Source organism: Ictidomys tridecemlineatus, chromosome Y (genome assembly GCF_052094955.1).
Source record: "Ictidomys tridecemlineatus isolate mIctTri1 chromosome Y, mIctTri1.hap1, whole genome shotgun sequence".
NCBI lineage: Eukaryota > Metazoa > Chordata > Mammalia > Rodentia > Sciuridae > Ictidomys > Ictidomys tridecemlineatus.
Window position 1 is genome coordinate 878,777 of NC_135494.1, and position 17,577 is coordinate 896,353.

The following is a 17,577-nucleotide window of genomic DNA, read 5'->3' on the forward strand; positions in this document are numbered from 1 at the left end:
TTTTTTTTAAAAGAGAGAGAGAGAGAGAATTTTAATATTTTATTTTTTAGTTATTGGTGGACACAACATCTTTGTTTGTATGTGGTGCTGAGGATCGAACCCGGGCCGCATGCATGCCAGGCGAGCATGCTACTGCTTGAGCCACATTCCCAGCCCTCTAGTTTTATTTTCATTGTCAAAATTCCCAGCTTACAGCCAGGTACACTGGGGCACAACTGTGATCCTTCCAGCTCCAGGGACTAAGACAGGAGTGTTGCAAATTTGAGGACAACCTTAGCAACTTAGCTGGGCCTTCTGCAACCTGGTGAGACTGCGTCTCAAAATAAAATATAAAAAACACTGGGGATGTGGATCAGAAGTAAAATATCTCTGGGTTTTATTTCGGGGGTACAAAAAAAAAAAGAACACACCTAATTACCTAATTTACCATTTGCTACCCCTGAGTTTATGTAGAATGTTTGTAAGATTCAATCTTGTCTTTTCAGTTATTTCAAATTGAAATGCAGTCCTAGATTCCAAAATCTCACATAAGATACAGAGAAACTCTGTCTTGCATTATTGCTGATGATTTTGAGTCCAATTCTACAAAAATAGTGGTGGATAAATTTATGAATGTGGTTTCATGAAAACTAGTATCTGTGCTTCATAAGGTGATGAATTGGACAAAGGATGACAGTTTTTCACTGTCCTTGTCTGGCCTTGGCAAGTTCATGGTATTTTTGGTATCAGGAATGGAGCCCAGAAGTGCTTAACCAACCCCTTTTAGTTTCTTTGTTTTGGTACAGAGTCTTGCTACATCGCCTAGTGCCTCAGACTCCTGAACCTCTGAGATACAGGTGTGCACCATCACTCCCATCTTCAATGTAATTTTTAAAAATTTATTTTTTAGTTTTCGGTTTATATAACATCTTTATTTTACTTTTATGTGGTACTGAGGCTCGAACCTAGGGCCCTGTGCATGCGAGGCGAGTGCGCTACTACTTAAGCTACATCCCCAGCCCCATTCACCACTGAGCACATACTCAGCCCTTCTTCATATATATATATATAGTTATAGATGGACAGAATACCTTTATTTTGTTTATTTTTTTGTGGTGCTGAGGATTATACCCAGTGCCTCACACATACTACCATGTGCTCTGCCACTCAGTTACAGTCCCATTACCTCCTTTTTATTCTTAATGAAGATCAGTCTCACTAAATTTCTGAGTATCTTGCTAAGTTGCTGAGACTGGCCTCCAACTTGCCATTTCTCTGCCTTAACCTCCCTAGTGGCTGAACTCACAGGTGCAAACTACCACACCAGCAGTTGTAATGTCATTTTAAAAAAATATTTATTTTTCATTTGTAGTTGGACACAATACATTTATTTTAGTTATTCATTTTTATGTGGTGCTGAGGATTGAACCCAGGGTCTTGCACGTGCGAGTCAAGTGCTCTACCACTGAGCCACAACCCCAGTCTCTGGAATGACTTTTGAAGATTTATCATCCAATTTATTTCCAGATGGAAATAGTATTGAAAATCAGTTTCTTTGCTTTTGTCCATAGTTTTGAAATTTGTACGTATGACTAGTTGCTTTATTCTTGCATTATTATAAAAATGGTATTTGGCATATACTATTATTTCTTATGTATATATTTGTAAAACTTCATGTCTTGGTAGTTTATTTACTTCCTTATTAGTTAGACTTTGTTTTTCAGAGCAATTTTTGACTTATATAGTTTATTAGTCAGTGTTCTCAAGAGGAAGTTTGATTATAAAAGGGGACTTATTCGATTGGCCTACTTGACCCAAAGCTGGATGTCCACAGTGGCCATCTGCAGCTGGAAAGTTTTCAGAGTAGTTGCTGCAGAGTCCAACAGGCTGAAGCCTCAGAACAAGAGGGATCAGTGGTGCTGCCCTAGTCCAGACCAAAGGTTCTGGAAACTCCCTGGAGAATCACTGGCAGAGTCCGCTTTGGGAGAGAGAACAAGGCAGAGTCTGATACCCTCAGGCCATTGCAGTAGCAATCAAGAACCTATTGGAGAAGAAAGGGGCTTGCTCTGCTCTGCTTCCTTCTTCTTTCAACTTTTGTTCCACCTAAGACACAGTCCTATTGGATGGTGCTGCCTACCTTAAAAATGTTTCCCAGTTTGGCTCACTATCCCACATGCCAATCATTTGTAGACACACCCTCTTGGACACACACAGATTTTCATTAATTTGTATCTTTTAATCCAATCAGGGTGACAATTAAATGTGTCATGACTCATAGTATGGAATACCCCTTCTCTCCAGCCGATCGTCGCCACTGTTTTCAAAATATTGCATTGATGTAGGGTGTTTGTTAGTTACTAAACCAGTGTTGAACATTTGACGAAGAGAATGGATGAAGCAACATGTTATGATAAGCCAAAGTTCATCCTTTACCTTAGGGTTCCTCCTGGAATCATGTGAACACCATGCATGTTGAGTTTAGATTTCTCATGCTGTCAGTCTCTCCTGGCCCCCACTATACATTTGGTGGGATATTTTAGATCTCAGTGACCTTTAAGGATGTGGCTGTGAACTTCACCCAGGAGGAGTGGGCTTTGCTGGATCCTTCCCAGAAGAAACTTTACAGAGATGTGATGTTGGAAGTCCTCAGAAACCTGTCTTCTATAGGTAATAATGATGTTTTTAAAATTAATCAAATAGAGAACTCATGTTTATTTTGGTCATTTATGTAGAAGGTGAAAAGGGAATCAGTTGGTGAATTATTGCAGCATAAATAGCATGTATCATTTGGCAAAGCATTGTTAGCTCCTAAGTATTCATAAAGATTGTTCTGTTCTCTCATTTTAGGAAACAAGTGGGAAGACAAGACCACTGAAGTTCAGATTGAAAACTCTGGGAGCAATGTAAGGTAACTGTCCTCACAAGAGGAGTCCATGAGGGAGTCTGAGAACGGTCATATAATATTTAAAGGAAACCAACGAAAGAAAAATGCATAATTTGAGAAGTATTTATTCTTATACTGCTTTTTACCTGAATATGTACTTAGCTGTAACAGATATTCCGTCTTTTCAAAGTATTTGACATGCAAAAAGTACTATGAAATTGCATATGTGAATACCACTATTTGGATAATAGCCATAAAGAAGCTGTTTTGAAAAGGATTGTTTAGAGTAAATCCATGTGACTTCATTATGTGTGCAAAAGACTTCATATGACCTTCATTCCTTCATAGGCAGATCACATCATACTCTGGACACAAATACTACAAGAATGGGGAATGTGAAGAGAAGTCTTGTGAATTTAAACAATATAAGAAATCTCTGGTTTCTCCAAAAAATGTTTACACACAAATGTTATTACAAACTGGAGATGGACCTTTTAAATGTACAGTACGTGGGAAAGTCATCCGTCATTCCAGTGACATTCAAAGGCATAAAGAAACTCATACTGGGTGGCAACCCTATGTATATCAGCAATGTGGTGAAGCCTCGTCTTCTCCCACGGGTGTTCCAAGACACATGAGAACACACAGTGAACGTCAACGTTTTCAATGTGAGGTATGTGGGAAAGCCTTTTGTTTCTCCTCTTTATTAAGAAGACATGAAAGAACTCATGCTGGAGAGAAAGTGCATAAATGTAAAGGAGGTGGTCAGACCTGTATTTCATACACAAGTCTTCAAAGGCACAGGATCACACACATGGGGAATGAAGGTTTCAAATGTAAGGTATGTGGGAAAGACTTTGCTTATCCCAGTTTACTTAGAACACATCAGAGAACACATACTGGAGAGAAGCCCTATGAATGTAAGCAGTGTGGAAAAGCCTTCACTCAGTCCTCTGGCCTTCACTCACATGAAAAAATTCATACTGGAGAGAAGCCCTATGAATGTAAGCAGTGTGGCAAAGCCTTTGCTAGATCTTGTCAGCTTCATATACATGGAAGAATACATATCAGAGAAAAGCCCTATGAATGTCCACAATGTGGAAAAGCCTTTGCTATTGCCTCTGGCCTTCAGATACATGAACGAACTCATACTGGAGAGAAGCCATATGAATGTAAGCAGTGTGGGAAAGCCTTCACTCAGTCCTCTAACCTTCACTCACATAAAAAAACTCATACTGGAGAGAAGCCCTATGTATGTAAGCAGTGTGGCAAAGCCTTCACTCAGTCCTCTAACCTTCACACACATGAAAAAACTCATACTGGAGAGAAGCCCTATGCATGTAAGCAGTGTGGCAAAGCCTTTACTACATCCAGTTCTCTTCAGATTCATGGAAGACTACATACTGGCGAAAAGCCCTATGAATGTAAGCAGTGTGGCAAAGCCTTTACTACATTCAATTACCTTCAGTCACATGAAAAAACTCATTCTGGGGAGAAGCCCTATAAATGTGAGCAGTGTGGAAAAGCCTTTTCTACATCTAGTAACCTTCAGATTCATGGAAGAAGACATACTAGAGAGAAATGCTCTGAATGTCAACAATGTGGAAAAGTCTTCACTACTGCCTCTGGCCTTCAGATACATGAACGAACTCATACGGGAGAGAAGCCATATGAATGTAAGCAGTGTGGGAAAGCCTTCACTCAGTCCTCTAACCTTCACTTACATGAAAAAATTCATACTGGAGAGAAGCCCTATGATTGTAAGCAGTGTGGCAAAGCCTTTGCTACGTCCAGTTACCTTCAGATTCATGGAAGAATGCACACTGGAGAGAAGCCATATGAATGTAAGCAGTGTGGCAAAGCCTTTGCTATATCCAGTCACCTTCATGCACATGAAAAAACTCATACTGGACAGAAGCCTTATGAATGTAAGCAGTGTGGCAAAGCCTTTTCTAGATCCAGTTACCTTCAGATTCATGGAAGAATGCACACTGGAGAGAAGCCCTATGAATGTAAGCAGTGTGGCAAAGCCTTTGCTACATCCCCTACGCTTCACAGACATGAAAGAATACATACCAGAGAAATGTGCTATGAATAACAACAATGTGGAAGAGCTTTTGCCATATCCTGTCTGCTTCACACAAGTGAAAGAACAGATACTGCAGAGAAATCATACGCATGAAAACAATTGGTAAACTTTTCTATTATTACTGTTTCACTCATATACATGTAGGAAGTTACTGGAGAAAAATCCTTTGAATGTAAAACCTGGTAAATAAATATTTGATGTCATTCTCAAAGACAAGAAAGTACTCACAGTGCTGAAAATGTGTGGGTGAGGGGGAGAGAGAGAGAGAGAGAGACTTGGGATTTAGTCTTGTTGTGCTCTACCACTTAGCTACATTCCAGTTGCTTTTTATTTTGAGACAGGGACTAGCTGCATTCTTTAGGGTCTTCCTAAGGTGCTGAGGCTAGCCTCCAATACTGATCCTTCAGAATTAGCCTCTCAAGTCTCAGGCATTAAAGGCATACACCGATACTTCCAACTGAGTGACTCTTTAAATGTATAAAATTATCACAAATTATACCATTTTCCCTATTGCCTTCAAAACCATTTCATTCACATTGACAAACAAACCCTCTGAATGTAAGCAGTGTGGCTACACCTTTGCTACATCCCATCAGCTTCATAAACATGGAAGAATACATACCAGAGAGAAGCCCCTGGAATACATACCAGAGAAAAGCTACATCCTGTCAGCTTCCCCTCCAGCCCTGTTTTTCTTCTCATACATGAAAACACAGAGAGAAGTCCTGTGAGTGTGAGAAATGTGGGAAATCTAGTTTTCTCAGTCTATTACTAAGGCCTCAGAAGATTCTTTTGGAATAAAAAGAATAAATCCTATGCAAAAAAGTATATGAGTTGTTGAGCTGTTCTAGTTTTGTTCAGTTGTATGAAAGGACTCATACTGTAGAAAATGCTGAGGATAAGCCATGTGAGGCAGTATTCAGCTTTCAGAGTTTTCTTCAAAGACATAAAGAATTCACATCTGGGAAGATCCTTTTTCTCTCTTTCAAAATTGTAGTAAGACTTTCAACTTTCCAGGTCCCTTTGAACAGCATTTAAGAAATCACACTAGAGAAAAGCCCTGTATATAGAAATGTGGTAGGACCTTTGCTTGTTTCAGATTTATTTGAACTTGTTCAGACTTGAGGAAATTTTTATTTTATTTCATTTTATTTATTTCTTTTGAGAAAACCACTGTAGGTGTGTGAAAATGTGAGTGCCTTCATTTCTTTGTTTATCTCTTCAGCGGTAACAAAAGTGCACCCTGCACTGGACAGGAACATTGCATCAACATGAGGATTTGAAAGCAACATGTTTTATGGGTTAAATCTCTCATTGTTAGGTTCCATTTTCCTGTATTTTAAATCTTTTGTGTCTCATATTTTATTATATATTGTGTATTTTAGTTTAGGCCTCTCCACTCCAGCCTTTGGTGCAGATTGGTGAAATGTTTCTTCTGATGGCCACATTATGATGTGTTTGGGTTTTTAGGAGAGCAAGTAGTGAGAATATATAATGATTAAATGATAATTAAAATATTCAGTGTCATACTAAAGACATGATTTGGGGGCCAAACGCAATAACAGTAACCTCTTGGATCTTGAATCACATATTTTCCTTTCATGTATGCATTTTGTCACAAACTTTTGTAGTGTGATGCTTATGTGAAACAAACTGAGATGAATATGAAGAGGTTTATTTAATGATACAGTGTACTAGAAGTTTTAAAGACTTGCAGCAGACTTAAATTCCACTCTTGTTAAAATTTTATGAAAGACTGTGAAATCCTCAAAATTCTTGTTAATCCCCTGGTTCTGTGGTATACACCTGAAATCCCAGTTTCTCAAGATTCTTAGGCAGAAGGATTTTGCTTTCTATTCTTTTTTTTTAAAGAGAGAATTTTTATTACTTATGTTTTAGTTTTCAGTGGACACTACATCTTGAATTTATTTTTATGTTGTGCTGAGGATCGAATCCAGTGCCCCACGCATGCCAGGTGAGCACACCACAATTTGAGGCCATGTCCCTAGCCCATTTATTCATTTTTTAAAAATTATCTCTTACTTGTCGGTTGACATTTATTTATTTAATTATATGTTGTCCTAAGAATCAAACCCAGTGCCTCACATATGCTAGGCATTTTGTCAACTACTGAACCACAACCTTAGCCCAAGTGTTGTGATTTGTAAGGTGACTTACCAGGATTACAAAGAGTAAAGGACTCAGTGCGATGCTGTCTCTAAAAAACTCAAATAATAAACTAAAAAGAAGCCTGGAAGGTGTCTCAGTGGTTGTGTCCCTGAGTTCAATTCCCAGTACCTCCAAGAAAAATACATTAGGAACCAATATTTGATAAACTGTATTATGGATGGAGGGGCTTGTCCATTATACTGTTTTCTTCTTTGGGTTCTCAGGCATGGTTTACTAATTTAGGAACTCTGTAAAATTCAATAAAAAGCAAGTCTATGATTTAAATAAAATAATAAGGCAAGGTCCATAAGGGGCAGCATCCTGCTCTAGGAACCCTTAGTAATTGGTAGTCATCACAAGTGGCCATAATGTCCTTATCATAGAGTTTGTGGAAGCTTTTGTTGTGCAGGAGTTTCTGAATGTGCTAAAAGTGCCTGTGTTTTCAGAGAGTTGGTGGAGGAATTCCATATGGAGGTCTCTGATTTTTAGAAGATGTCATTGGGGAGCTCAAGTGAAACTGATAAATGAGGAATACATTGCAACATGGTCCCATGCAGTCTAAGAGAGTCAGATATTCTTGTCTTTAAGAAGTGTATCAAGGACCCTTGGAGGTGGAAGTCAGCAATTTAGGATGTACTCTTGCAAAAACGTGATGCTGTGAGTCTCTGCTCAGGTCACTTGTGAAAAGCTGATGAGTAGTCTGAAAATTTATTTGGTGCTGTTAGTGATAAGGGCAATTTGCATTAGAATGCTATTAAAATAGAGAAAACAGAAGATATTAGCCAAATCTGAGGCCAAAATATATACCAGTTGTTAATTAGATAGGATTAGTAATTTTCATTATATTTGGTATTGAGCATGAATACTTAGACATGGAGCCACATCCAATCAGCAGTAATGTACCCCAGGCAAAAGTTGAGATAGAGAATATCTGTGTTTCTGTAGTTGGCATTTCATTGATTCTCTATGATTATCAGTGACTGTGTTTAAAGATTTCAGGATGCCTAGATATAATTCTGGTTTTTCAATATTTAGCAAATTGAAAAATATTAGACTATTAAATATCCTGAGAAGCCCATCCCATTTTATTGTAAATGTTAGTTTCCATACATTTTGTTTTAACGTATCAAAAAACATATGAAGTAATTTAATTGTAAATTGATCGTGTTTACTTTATTCATTTATTTTTGTTACTTGGCATTGCTGCGACCAGTGTGGCCAAAGTTGCAGGTTCTGGCAAGGCTGATGGGAGATTGGAAGAAATAAAGAGTAACACACGCAGAACTTGAAGATAGAACAGCCGGGATCAGGTGGAGCACTCCTCTCTAATGGAGCAGCAGGTCTAAAGTATTACACCAGCAATCTTTATTATATATATCTCATTAATCAGATTAAAGACTATGCAAGCATTATTCTTTGTATTCATGAAAGTTACACAGTTAGCAACAGTATGCAGCTATTTCCTCAGTTACATTCCACAGTTGAAATGCACAATGTTATGAGCACTGTGCAGCTCTTAAGAAAGTCCATCGTTTAAGGTTACTAATTTCTGGGCAGATCCAGGAGCAGCACAACTGGTGAAACATTGTGGTTGTCTTAGCCAGGAAGTTCCTTTATTCCCAGGAGGTGTGTGCCTGAGAATATGTTCAAAGCTGAGAAGACTTTCACAACAGAGTTACCCCCATGGAGAGCATTACCACAGCAACCAGGCATCCTATACTTTTGCATGGAAACCTTCCCAGTCACTGAGCGTGGAACTGCCATGAACTCATCAGAGACCCCAATCTCAGACACTTGTCTCCCAATCACTGTCACTGGTTTCCACAGGGGATAGAACCCATGTCTGCTTTACCACTGAGCTACACCCTCACCAAAATTACCTTCATTTTTTTCCTAGAGACAGTGTTGGACTCTGTTGCCCAAGCTGACCTCACACTAATCTACAACCCGAGCAATGTGGTCTCTGAACCTTTACCCCAATGGCAGTCACATTTGCAGGAAACTCAGTTGAAGTGATTAAGTTAAAGTAATGACAGTTTAACTTAGTTATATATGTTGTGACTACTGTTTCCAAACCCATTCTACCAAGCCTGGTAGAAATTTTCAAGTCCCTTTTTTTCTGTCTCTAGATATTATGAAAAAACATTTTTTTTCAAATTTTCACAGAGTACCAATATCACACAGACCCTAAGTACTTGGTAGTGAGAGTGGGGCCCATGAGGAACTTGTTGGAATTGTGTGAATACAATCTACTTTCTGATTTTTTTTAAGAGAGAGGAGAGAGAGAGAGAATTCAATATTTATTTTTTAAGCTTTCGGTGGACACAACATCTTCATTTGTATGTGGTGCTGAGGATCGAACCCGGGCCGCACGCATGCCAGGCGAGCAAGCTACCACTTGAGCCACATCCTCAGCCCCTACTTTCTGATTTGTCTTTCTATTTTCTCTCTATCACTCTCTTTTTAGTACAACGGGATCTTTCTTAAAGAAGAAATTTATATATATATATATATATACAGAGAATTTTTAATATTTATTTTTTGGTTTTGAGTGGACACAACATCTTTATTTTTAAATTTTTTTATGTGGTGCTGTGTCGGACCTCCCTCCGACAGAGGTTGGGGAGAATCACTAGACCAGCTAGTGAGAGTCTCCAGGCTGAGCGAGAGGGCGAGTGTCCCGACCCTGCCTGGCAAAAATCACACCAAGTCAGGAGTTGAGTCAGCTAAGATGGCGCAGCAACTCAGTTTATTGTGGAGGGAGAGGACTTATATAGAGAGAAGAGAAGGGAGGTGGGGGCAAAGGCAGGGGCTAATCAGAGATCAGAGAGTCCCCCAGGTTGGGGTAGCCTAGGTACCCCAGTTACAGAAACAGAGCCCCGTTACCCTAAGTTGCAGAAACAATACCCAATTAGATATGTGTGCCCTGTTGCTGGGGAGTTATTCTTTGTGTTTGTGGAAGCCATATCTTGGGGCCCTTCAGGCACATATATGGAAGCCATTTCTCAAGCTCTGCCATGTACATGGAGAATCATAAAACCAGAAACACAAGACTGTGGATTTCTTTTTTCCCAGCAATTGCACTTCCATGGTCAGCAGAGGTCCCAACAGTGCTGAGAATGGAACCCAGCACCCTGCTCATGCCAGGTGAGCGTTCTGCTGCTTGAGACACATCTGCAGCCCAGACAAGGGGTTCTTAATCACTAGGCCACATCCCCAGATCCACCGTTATATTTCATTTAGAGACAGTGTCTTGGTGTGTTGCTTAGGCCATCGCTAAATTTCTGAGACTGTATTTAAACCCATAATCCTCCTGTCTAACCCTCTTGGGCCAGTGGAATTACAGACACATTCCACTGCACCTGGTGCTTTTTCTTTTTTGATACAGGGTTTCACTAAATTTCTGGGGCTGACCTGAAACGAAAGATCTTCCTGACTCAGGCTCCTGAGTCTCTAGCATTATAGATGTGAGCCACAACAAGTGCCTTTTCTATGCATCTGTTTGTTGCAGTACTGGGCATTGGGTTCATTACCACTGAGCTGCATTTTCTCTCAGCCTTGCTACCTGTTTCAAGGTAAGCATTATTATTTTTACTTTTGTTGATGAAGGAATGAATCCATATCAGATTGTAGACAGACATGAACTGAAGACACCCCTTTTTTTTCACTTCTTGGAGGCCTCACTTCATGTGGACTCACATTCAAGCCTCAGCTTGATGAATGTTTATTTCTCACTGAATTATCAGTGCTCAAGTCTAGGGAGAATTAGGATGAAGCAATATGTTTCCAGCTAAATGGAATGAGCATCAGTACTCAGGCTTTTTTCTTAAATCTTATTGTATATAATGGATTTATTTTTTGAATTTTTTAACATTTATTTTTTATATTTTATTTATATTTTATTTTATTTATTTTATTATATATTTTATTTTATTATATTATTTATATATTATATTATATATTATATATTATTTATATATTATATTATTTATTTTATTATATATTTATTTTATTATATTTTATTTATTTATATTTTATTTTTAAAATTCATGAGAAAATTCTGTGGTTTAATGATGAACCAAATGAAATTCCATTCTTTTTCGGATTGGGAGTCATCTCTTGAAAGAGTTAAGAAAAATTCATTTCTGTTTTGCTAAAAAATACTAAGATTTCTATTTGGCCTCACAGCCTGTTTAAACTTGTTTGAAATTCCTGCCTGGGCTTTGAACTCACCCATACTTGTCTGTTTTTGACAAGGTAACAACCCTCCCTAAAACCCCAGGAGCACCTCATAAATTCTGATGTTGGAATCTCAATTTACTCCCTACCATGAAATATTAAGCCATGTAGATTATTAACCTGCTATCTGCCTTTGTATTATGCTTTCCAGAATTCTATTATTATGCTTGCCAAAATTCTATTAGCTGTAAATTCCCAAGGCACTCCTCCACCATTGTAACATTTGGAGCTATAAAACCTTTCACCTGAAGAGCTGGGGTGCTGATCTGTATCCTAGTTTTGGGAGAGACAGCCACTTGTGTACTGCTTTTGTGTACACAATACAAGCTTGCTTTAGTTTGATTTAAAATTGGAGTTGGTGATATTTTCATTTCATCCTGGTTCAACATTAACACAGTGACATCAATGTTCACTAAAAAACTACAGTGATCAAGCCATGGAGCTGTAGCATGAGAACAGATTCCTATAAACGAATGGAAATATTTGAAGATTGGATGATGAACACATTTGTGAGTAATTCATTTTAGCAGTCGGATTGCAACCATCAATGAGGAAAGAAGTGTTTTCTAAAAGGTTTCTAGGAAAGTTAAATGTTCATCTGCAATAGGATGAACCTGGAGCCCCAGCATCAGTCACACATTAAGCACACAGTCATCTACGATCAACAAATATGTGAATAAAACTTTGCCATCTCTAGGAATTAGAGAAATACAAGTGAAAACTACACTGAGATTCTATCTCACTCCAGTAAGGATGACAATTATCAGGAACACAAGTAAATATAAATAAGAATGGGGAGGAAAAGCCAAACTCATAAATTGTTGGTCAGACTGAAAATTGGTGCATGGACTCTGCAAAGCAATAGGGAGATTCCTAAGAAAACTTGGAATGGAGCTACCATTTGACCCAGTTATCCCACTCCTCAGCTTATACCCCCCAAAATTAAAAATAGCATCGTTCAGTGATGCAGGCACTTAAATATTTATAGCAACTGAATTGACAATACCTAAAGTATGCAATCAGCCTAGATGCCCTTGAACAGAATAATGGAGAAAACACACACACACACACACACACATATTAGAATATTACTCAACTCTAAATAAGAATGAAATATGGCCTTGACTGGTAAATGGATGAAAGTGGAGTCTATCATGCAAACAAAGAAGCCAACCCCCCAAAACCAAAGGCTGAATGTTTCTACATATATGTGGGTGGTTACACACAACCATGGAAGGTGAGGACACAAAAAATAGAAGTCTATTGCTTTAGACTAAAGAGAAAGAAGGGAAGGCAGAAGGGGAAGAGTGAAGAAAGCAGATTTTATGGGTCATCAGTTTCCTATGTTTCTTTTTGAATACACAACCAAGGTAACCACATCATGTTCATCCACAAAACAGGGATCCTACTTAGAATAAGTTATAGCCTATTTATGCATAAAAGGTCAGAATACACTCTAGTATCATGTGTATCAAAAGAGAAGAAATTAAAAAGTGAAAAAATACACTCATGGAGCATTCAGAAATCAAAATGCTGAATATACTAGAATTCTCAGGGCAAAAATGAGAGGAAATGTTGATGCTCTTGAAAGAGAATAACATGCCTTTGAAATTGCATTAAACCAAACAAAGAAAACAAATTATGAATACTTTTTCTTTCATTTTCTTTCTTTCTTTCTTTCTTTTTTTCTTTTCTTCTTTTTTTTCTCTTTTTTAATGAAGATTAAACCCATGGGCATTTAAGCACTAAGCCATATCTCCTGCTATTCTTTATATTTTATTCAGAGACAGGGTCTCACTCACGGTGTTGCTCAGGGCCTCGCTAAATTGCAGAGACTGACTTTGAACTCACAGTCTTCCTGGTCCAGCCTCCTGAGCCACTAGAATTATGGGCATGTACCACCTCACCAGTAAGAACAGGAAATTTGACATAAAGAATATCTCCTCCAATTTTTAAAAGAACATGAGAACAGTTTCTATATTTAACCATCCCAAAATGTATGTATACATCAAAATATAATTAATACATCATTTTAGTTATTATACATACAAATTTTTGTGAAAAAAATATAATTTTTTATTTGTTTAATTAGTTGTACATGACATCAGAGTGCATATATAAACTTTGATATATCATACGTGGATGGGATATCATTTCTCTTTATTCTGCATGTACATGTTGCAGAATCATATTAGTCACATAATCAAATATATAATACAGTAATGATGTCTGTTTCATTCTACTACTATCTTTCCTGTCCCCATATCCCTCTCCCCTTCCTCCCATCACTTCCCTCAACCTAATCTAAGGTAAAACTATTCTGCCCTAGTGCCCCATCACTCCTGAATTAGCATCTGCACATTAGAGAAAACATTCCTCTTTTTTTGTGGGATTGTCTTATTTCACTTAGCATGATATTCTCCAACTCCAACCGTTTACTAGCAAATGCCATAATTTTAGTCTACTTTCAACCTGACTGATATTCCATTAATTATATACACCACATTTTCTTTATCCATTCATCTTTGGAGTGACACCTAGGTTGGTCCATAGTCTAGCTTATTGCAAATTGACCTTGCTATAAACATTGTTGTGGCTGTTCAAAAGATCATACATGTGAAAATATTTTTTAAAAAAAGAAAAAACAAGTTGCTGAGCAGGAGAAAACATTTCACATTACATATTTAATTATTTCCTAGTATCCAGACTATAAAAGGAACTCTAGTGTATCCATAATAAAATGATTGACAAATTCAAATTGAATTCTGAATTGTGAACTCCTGAGATATTTCTGCTACTCTTTATGGTGTTTCCTAAGAATGGTTTTAAAAATGCTAATTGTTAATTTTGCAGGTTGAGTGACATCTAGGAAGGCCACACAAAAGGGCAGAGCAAGAGAAGGGGACACGCAAAAGTCATATCACAAAGGGACAGGTGAGCATAGCTCGACCCACAGGGATGGAGTCACAGGGATGTAGGAAGGCTCGCCTATGCAAGAGGACACAGTCACAGGACCCCAGTGATTGGTGCTATCATCTTGGTTACTTAGGCAACCAGATCACAGAGTGAATAATGATGATGGCACACCAATCAGAAAGGGAGACAGAGTCACATGGTAGTTTGGCCTCCCACCAAATGGGTCTCACTGAGTCCTGCTGTGTTATTTTATCTCCTCTATTTTCCCGAGGTTATCCACATGCTCTGTGCAAACACCCAGCACCTCTGAAGTCTGGGGAATCTGAGGTCCCATCTCTACTCCCTGCTCAGGTGACACAGTCTAAGGTTAACATGAATGCTGAGAGCAGGGCAGCTGTGTGATCCCGCAGGAGCCTGGCAGGGTGCGCCCTTCCCACACACTTCCACTCCTACTGCAGGATTTCTTTCTTTTTTTTTTTTAAGAGAGAGAGAGAGAGTAGAGAATTTCAATATTTATATTTCGGCTGACACAACATCTTTGTATGTGGTGCTAAGAATCAAACCCAGGCCGCACACATGCCAGGTGAGCATGCTACCGCCTGAGCCATATCCCCAGCCCTGCAGAATTTCTTAATGCAGGAGGAATGATTGAGACTGACTCTCATTTATGCTTCCACTGCAAGTGAGGTTACAGAACAACTCAAAAGGTGTAGAGGACACATTTTAGTATAATGTCCAACTACAGCAACAACAGGTTATGAAAATTAAGGTTTCCCTGGCTCATGGGAATGAGAGGATCTGGGAAAGGGTGCTGGCAGCTGGATCATCAGCCGGCAGCTGGAAGTTTGCTGGGGCCCCTTTGGCTGTGGCTCTCAACATGTTTTAGTTATAGATATTAAGGAATTGCCCCATAGGAGGAGGGTTTAACAAAACTAGGTATCAAAGGAGTAGAATACCGGGTATTTGCCCACGATGCCGTAGAGGGAGACATTGGGCTAATGAATGCCGTTCTCAAACCACCATAGAGGGTACTCCATTATCAAAAAATGAACAAGGACAAGGTGTTTGTCCACAATATCATGTACAAAGGCATCGGGCTTTTTTGCCAAAAAATGGACAGGGGGCCCCAATGCTCCGGGGCCCCAAACCACAAATATATGGAGCACTAGAGGACCCCAGCAACCCCATCAAGGCAGTGCCCAGGACATCAGATCCCTCATCAGACAAACCAGAGGGAACACAGGGTTGGACATCTGCACCTCCGCCAAATCAGTACTAACTCCAGAAATGTGAGTTCAAATCATTCCCACAGGGGTAAAAGGACCTCTTCCCAAAGGAACAGTAGGCTTGTTATTGGGACGCAGCTCTTCTACTCTAAAAGGACTTATGATAAGTCCTGGGGTAATTGATCCCAATTATGAAGGTGAAATAAAAATTATAGCCAGTTCTCCAAAGGGTATATCAATAATTTCACCAGGAGATAGAATAGCACAGTTACTAATAATACTAAGCCTACATGATAAATTTTTCAGTCATGCTGTAGAAAGAGGTTCCAAGGGATTAGGCTCCACAGGTGTAGATTGGGCTATGCTTTCTTTAAATTTAGATTCTCGCCTCATGCTAAAACTAAATATTCAAGGACATGAATTTAATGGGCTACTGGATACAGGTGCAGACCTTAGCATTATCTCTTGTCAAGAATGGCCAAAACATTGGCCATTACACCAAGCCACTCAAACGCTTCGAGGCCTAGGAGTGGCGACTAATCCCGATAGAAGTGCAATGGTATTAGATTGGAAGGATCCTGAAGGATGTGAAGGAACTATACAGCCATATGTATTGGATCATCTTCCCGTAAATTTATGGGGACGAGATGTCCTAGATCAATTAGGTTTGACATTAACAAATAATATCAATCAAAATTCACCCACTGGGGGCTGGGGATGTGGCTCAAGCGGTAGCGCGCTCGCCTAGCATGCGTGCGGCCCGGGTTCGATCCTCAGCAGCACCACATACCAACAAAGATGTTGTGTCCGCCGAGAACTAAGAAAAAAATAAATAAATGTTAAAATTCTCTCTCTCTCTCTCTCTCTCTGTCCCCCCCTCTCTCTCACTCTCTCTTTAAAAAAAAAAAATTCACCCACTATTATGGCTAGACAAGGTTTTAGGAAAGGAAAAAGATTAGAAAATCAAGAACAAGGTATAGCAGCACCAATACAAATAGATCAAGGAACAGACATACATGGGTTGGATTTTCACAAAGGGCCACTGAGACAATAAAAATTACATGGAAATCAGAAAGACCAGTATGGGTTCCTCAGTGGCCCTTGACTAAAGAAAAGATACAAGTAGCCCATGACCTGGTGAAACAACAGTTAGCGGAAGGACATATACAACCTTCTGTATCTCCCCATAATACTCCCATTTTTGTCATCAAAAAGAAATCTGGTAAATGGAGATTATTGCAAGATTTAAGAGCCATTAATAATGAAATGGTCATTATGGGACCTGCTCAATCGGGGATTCCTCAATTGTCTGCTTTGCCAAAAACTTGGTATGTTTTAGTTATAGATATTAAAGATTGGTTTTTTTCAATTCCAATTCATCCTGAAGATAGTCCACGTTTTGCATTTACTATCCCTGCACTAAATCATGAAGGTCCTGATCAGAGATATGAATGGAAAGTACTCCCTCAAGGGATGGCTAACAGCCCAACTATGTGTCAAATTTATGTTAACAAAGTAATCCAGCCACTTAGAAATCAAAATCCTGAACTACAAATATTTCATTATATGGATGATGTATTATTAGCACACAAAGCTAAAAACATGTTGCTAGAATGTTATGCCACACTTACAAACTTATTAAAAAATTATAATCTAGAGATAGCAATAGATAAAGTACAATTAAATTTTCCAATTAATTATTTAGGAGTTCTATTATCCTCAACCATGGTCCGTCCACCAAAAATTCAAATACAAGTAGATCAACTCAAATCACTTAATGACTTTCAAAAGTTATTAGGAGACATAAATTGGATAAGGCCTTATCTAGGTATTCCAACAGGAGAATTGGGACCTTTATTTGATATCCAAAAAGGTCCATCAGATCCAAATTCACCCCGAATGTTAACGCCTGAAGCAAGAAAGGCATTAAAAATCATTGAAACATATATGGAAAATATGCATTTGGATAGAATTGATATGTTTGCCTTTATTATTTATTGTACTACCAACAAAATATATTCCTACAGGAGTATTTTTGGCAAGAAGGTCCATTATTATGGATACATTTATCTTAT

At 38.6% G+C, this 17,577-nt stretch overlaps 2 protein-coding genes and 1 long non-coding RNA gene across 3 annotated transcripts in view; 2 read left to right on the top strand and 1 right to left on the bottom strand.

Annotated features, from left to right (window-relative positions):
• LOC144371951 (uncharacterized) overlaps nucleotides 1–17,577 on the bottom strand; it is a 38,212-nt gene that overhangs the window by 8,625 nt on the left and 12,010 nt on the right. The gene's annotated exons all lie outside the window — the stretch shown is intronic.
• LOC144371944 (uncharacterized) overlaps nucleotides 2,593–17,577 on the top strand; it is a 208,745-nt gene continuing 193,760 nt past the window's right edge. The window contains exon 1 of the mRNA XM_078035275.1: nucleotides 2,593–2,646. Coding sequence (XP_077891401.1) covers nucleotides 2,613–2,646 — 34 coding nt within the window. The 5' untranslated portion in view covers nucleotides 2,593–2,612. The remainder of the gene's footprint in view (nucleotides 2,647–17,577) is intronic.
• Nucleotides 3,081–6,432, top strand: LOC144371948 (uncharacterized). Its single transcript, XM_078035286.1, has one exon. The coding sequence runs from the start codon at nucleotides 3,330–3,332 to the stop codon at nucleotides 4,959–4,961; it is 1,632 nt and encodes a 543-aa protein (XP_077891412.1). The 5' UTR covers nucleotides 3,081–3,329; the 3' UTR covers nucleotides 4,962–6,432.

What these genes read in the sequence shown, in the direction of transcription:
- LOC144371948 (XM_078035286.1), top strand. Translation starts at nt 3,330, where the DNA reads ATGTTATTACAAACTGGAGATGGACCTTTTAAATGTACAGTACGTGGG.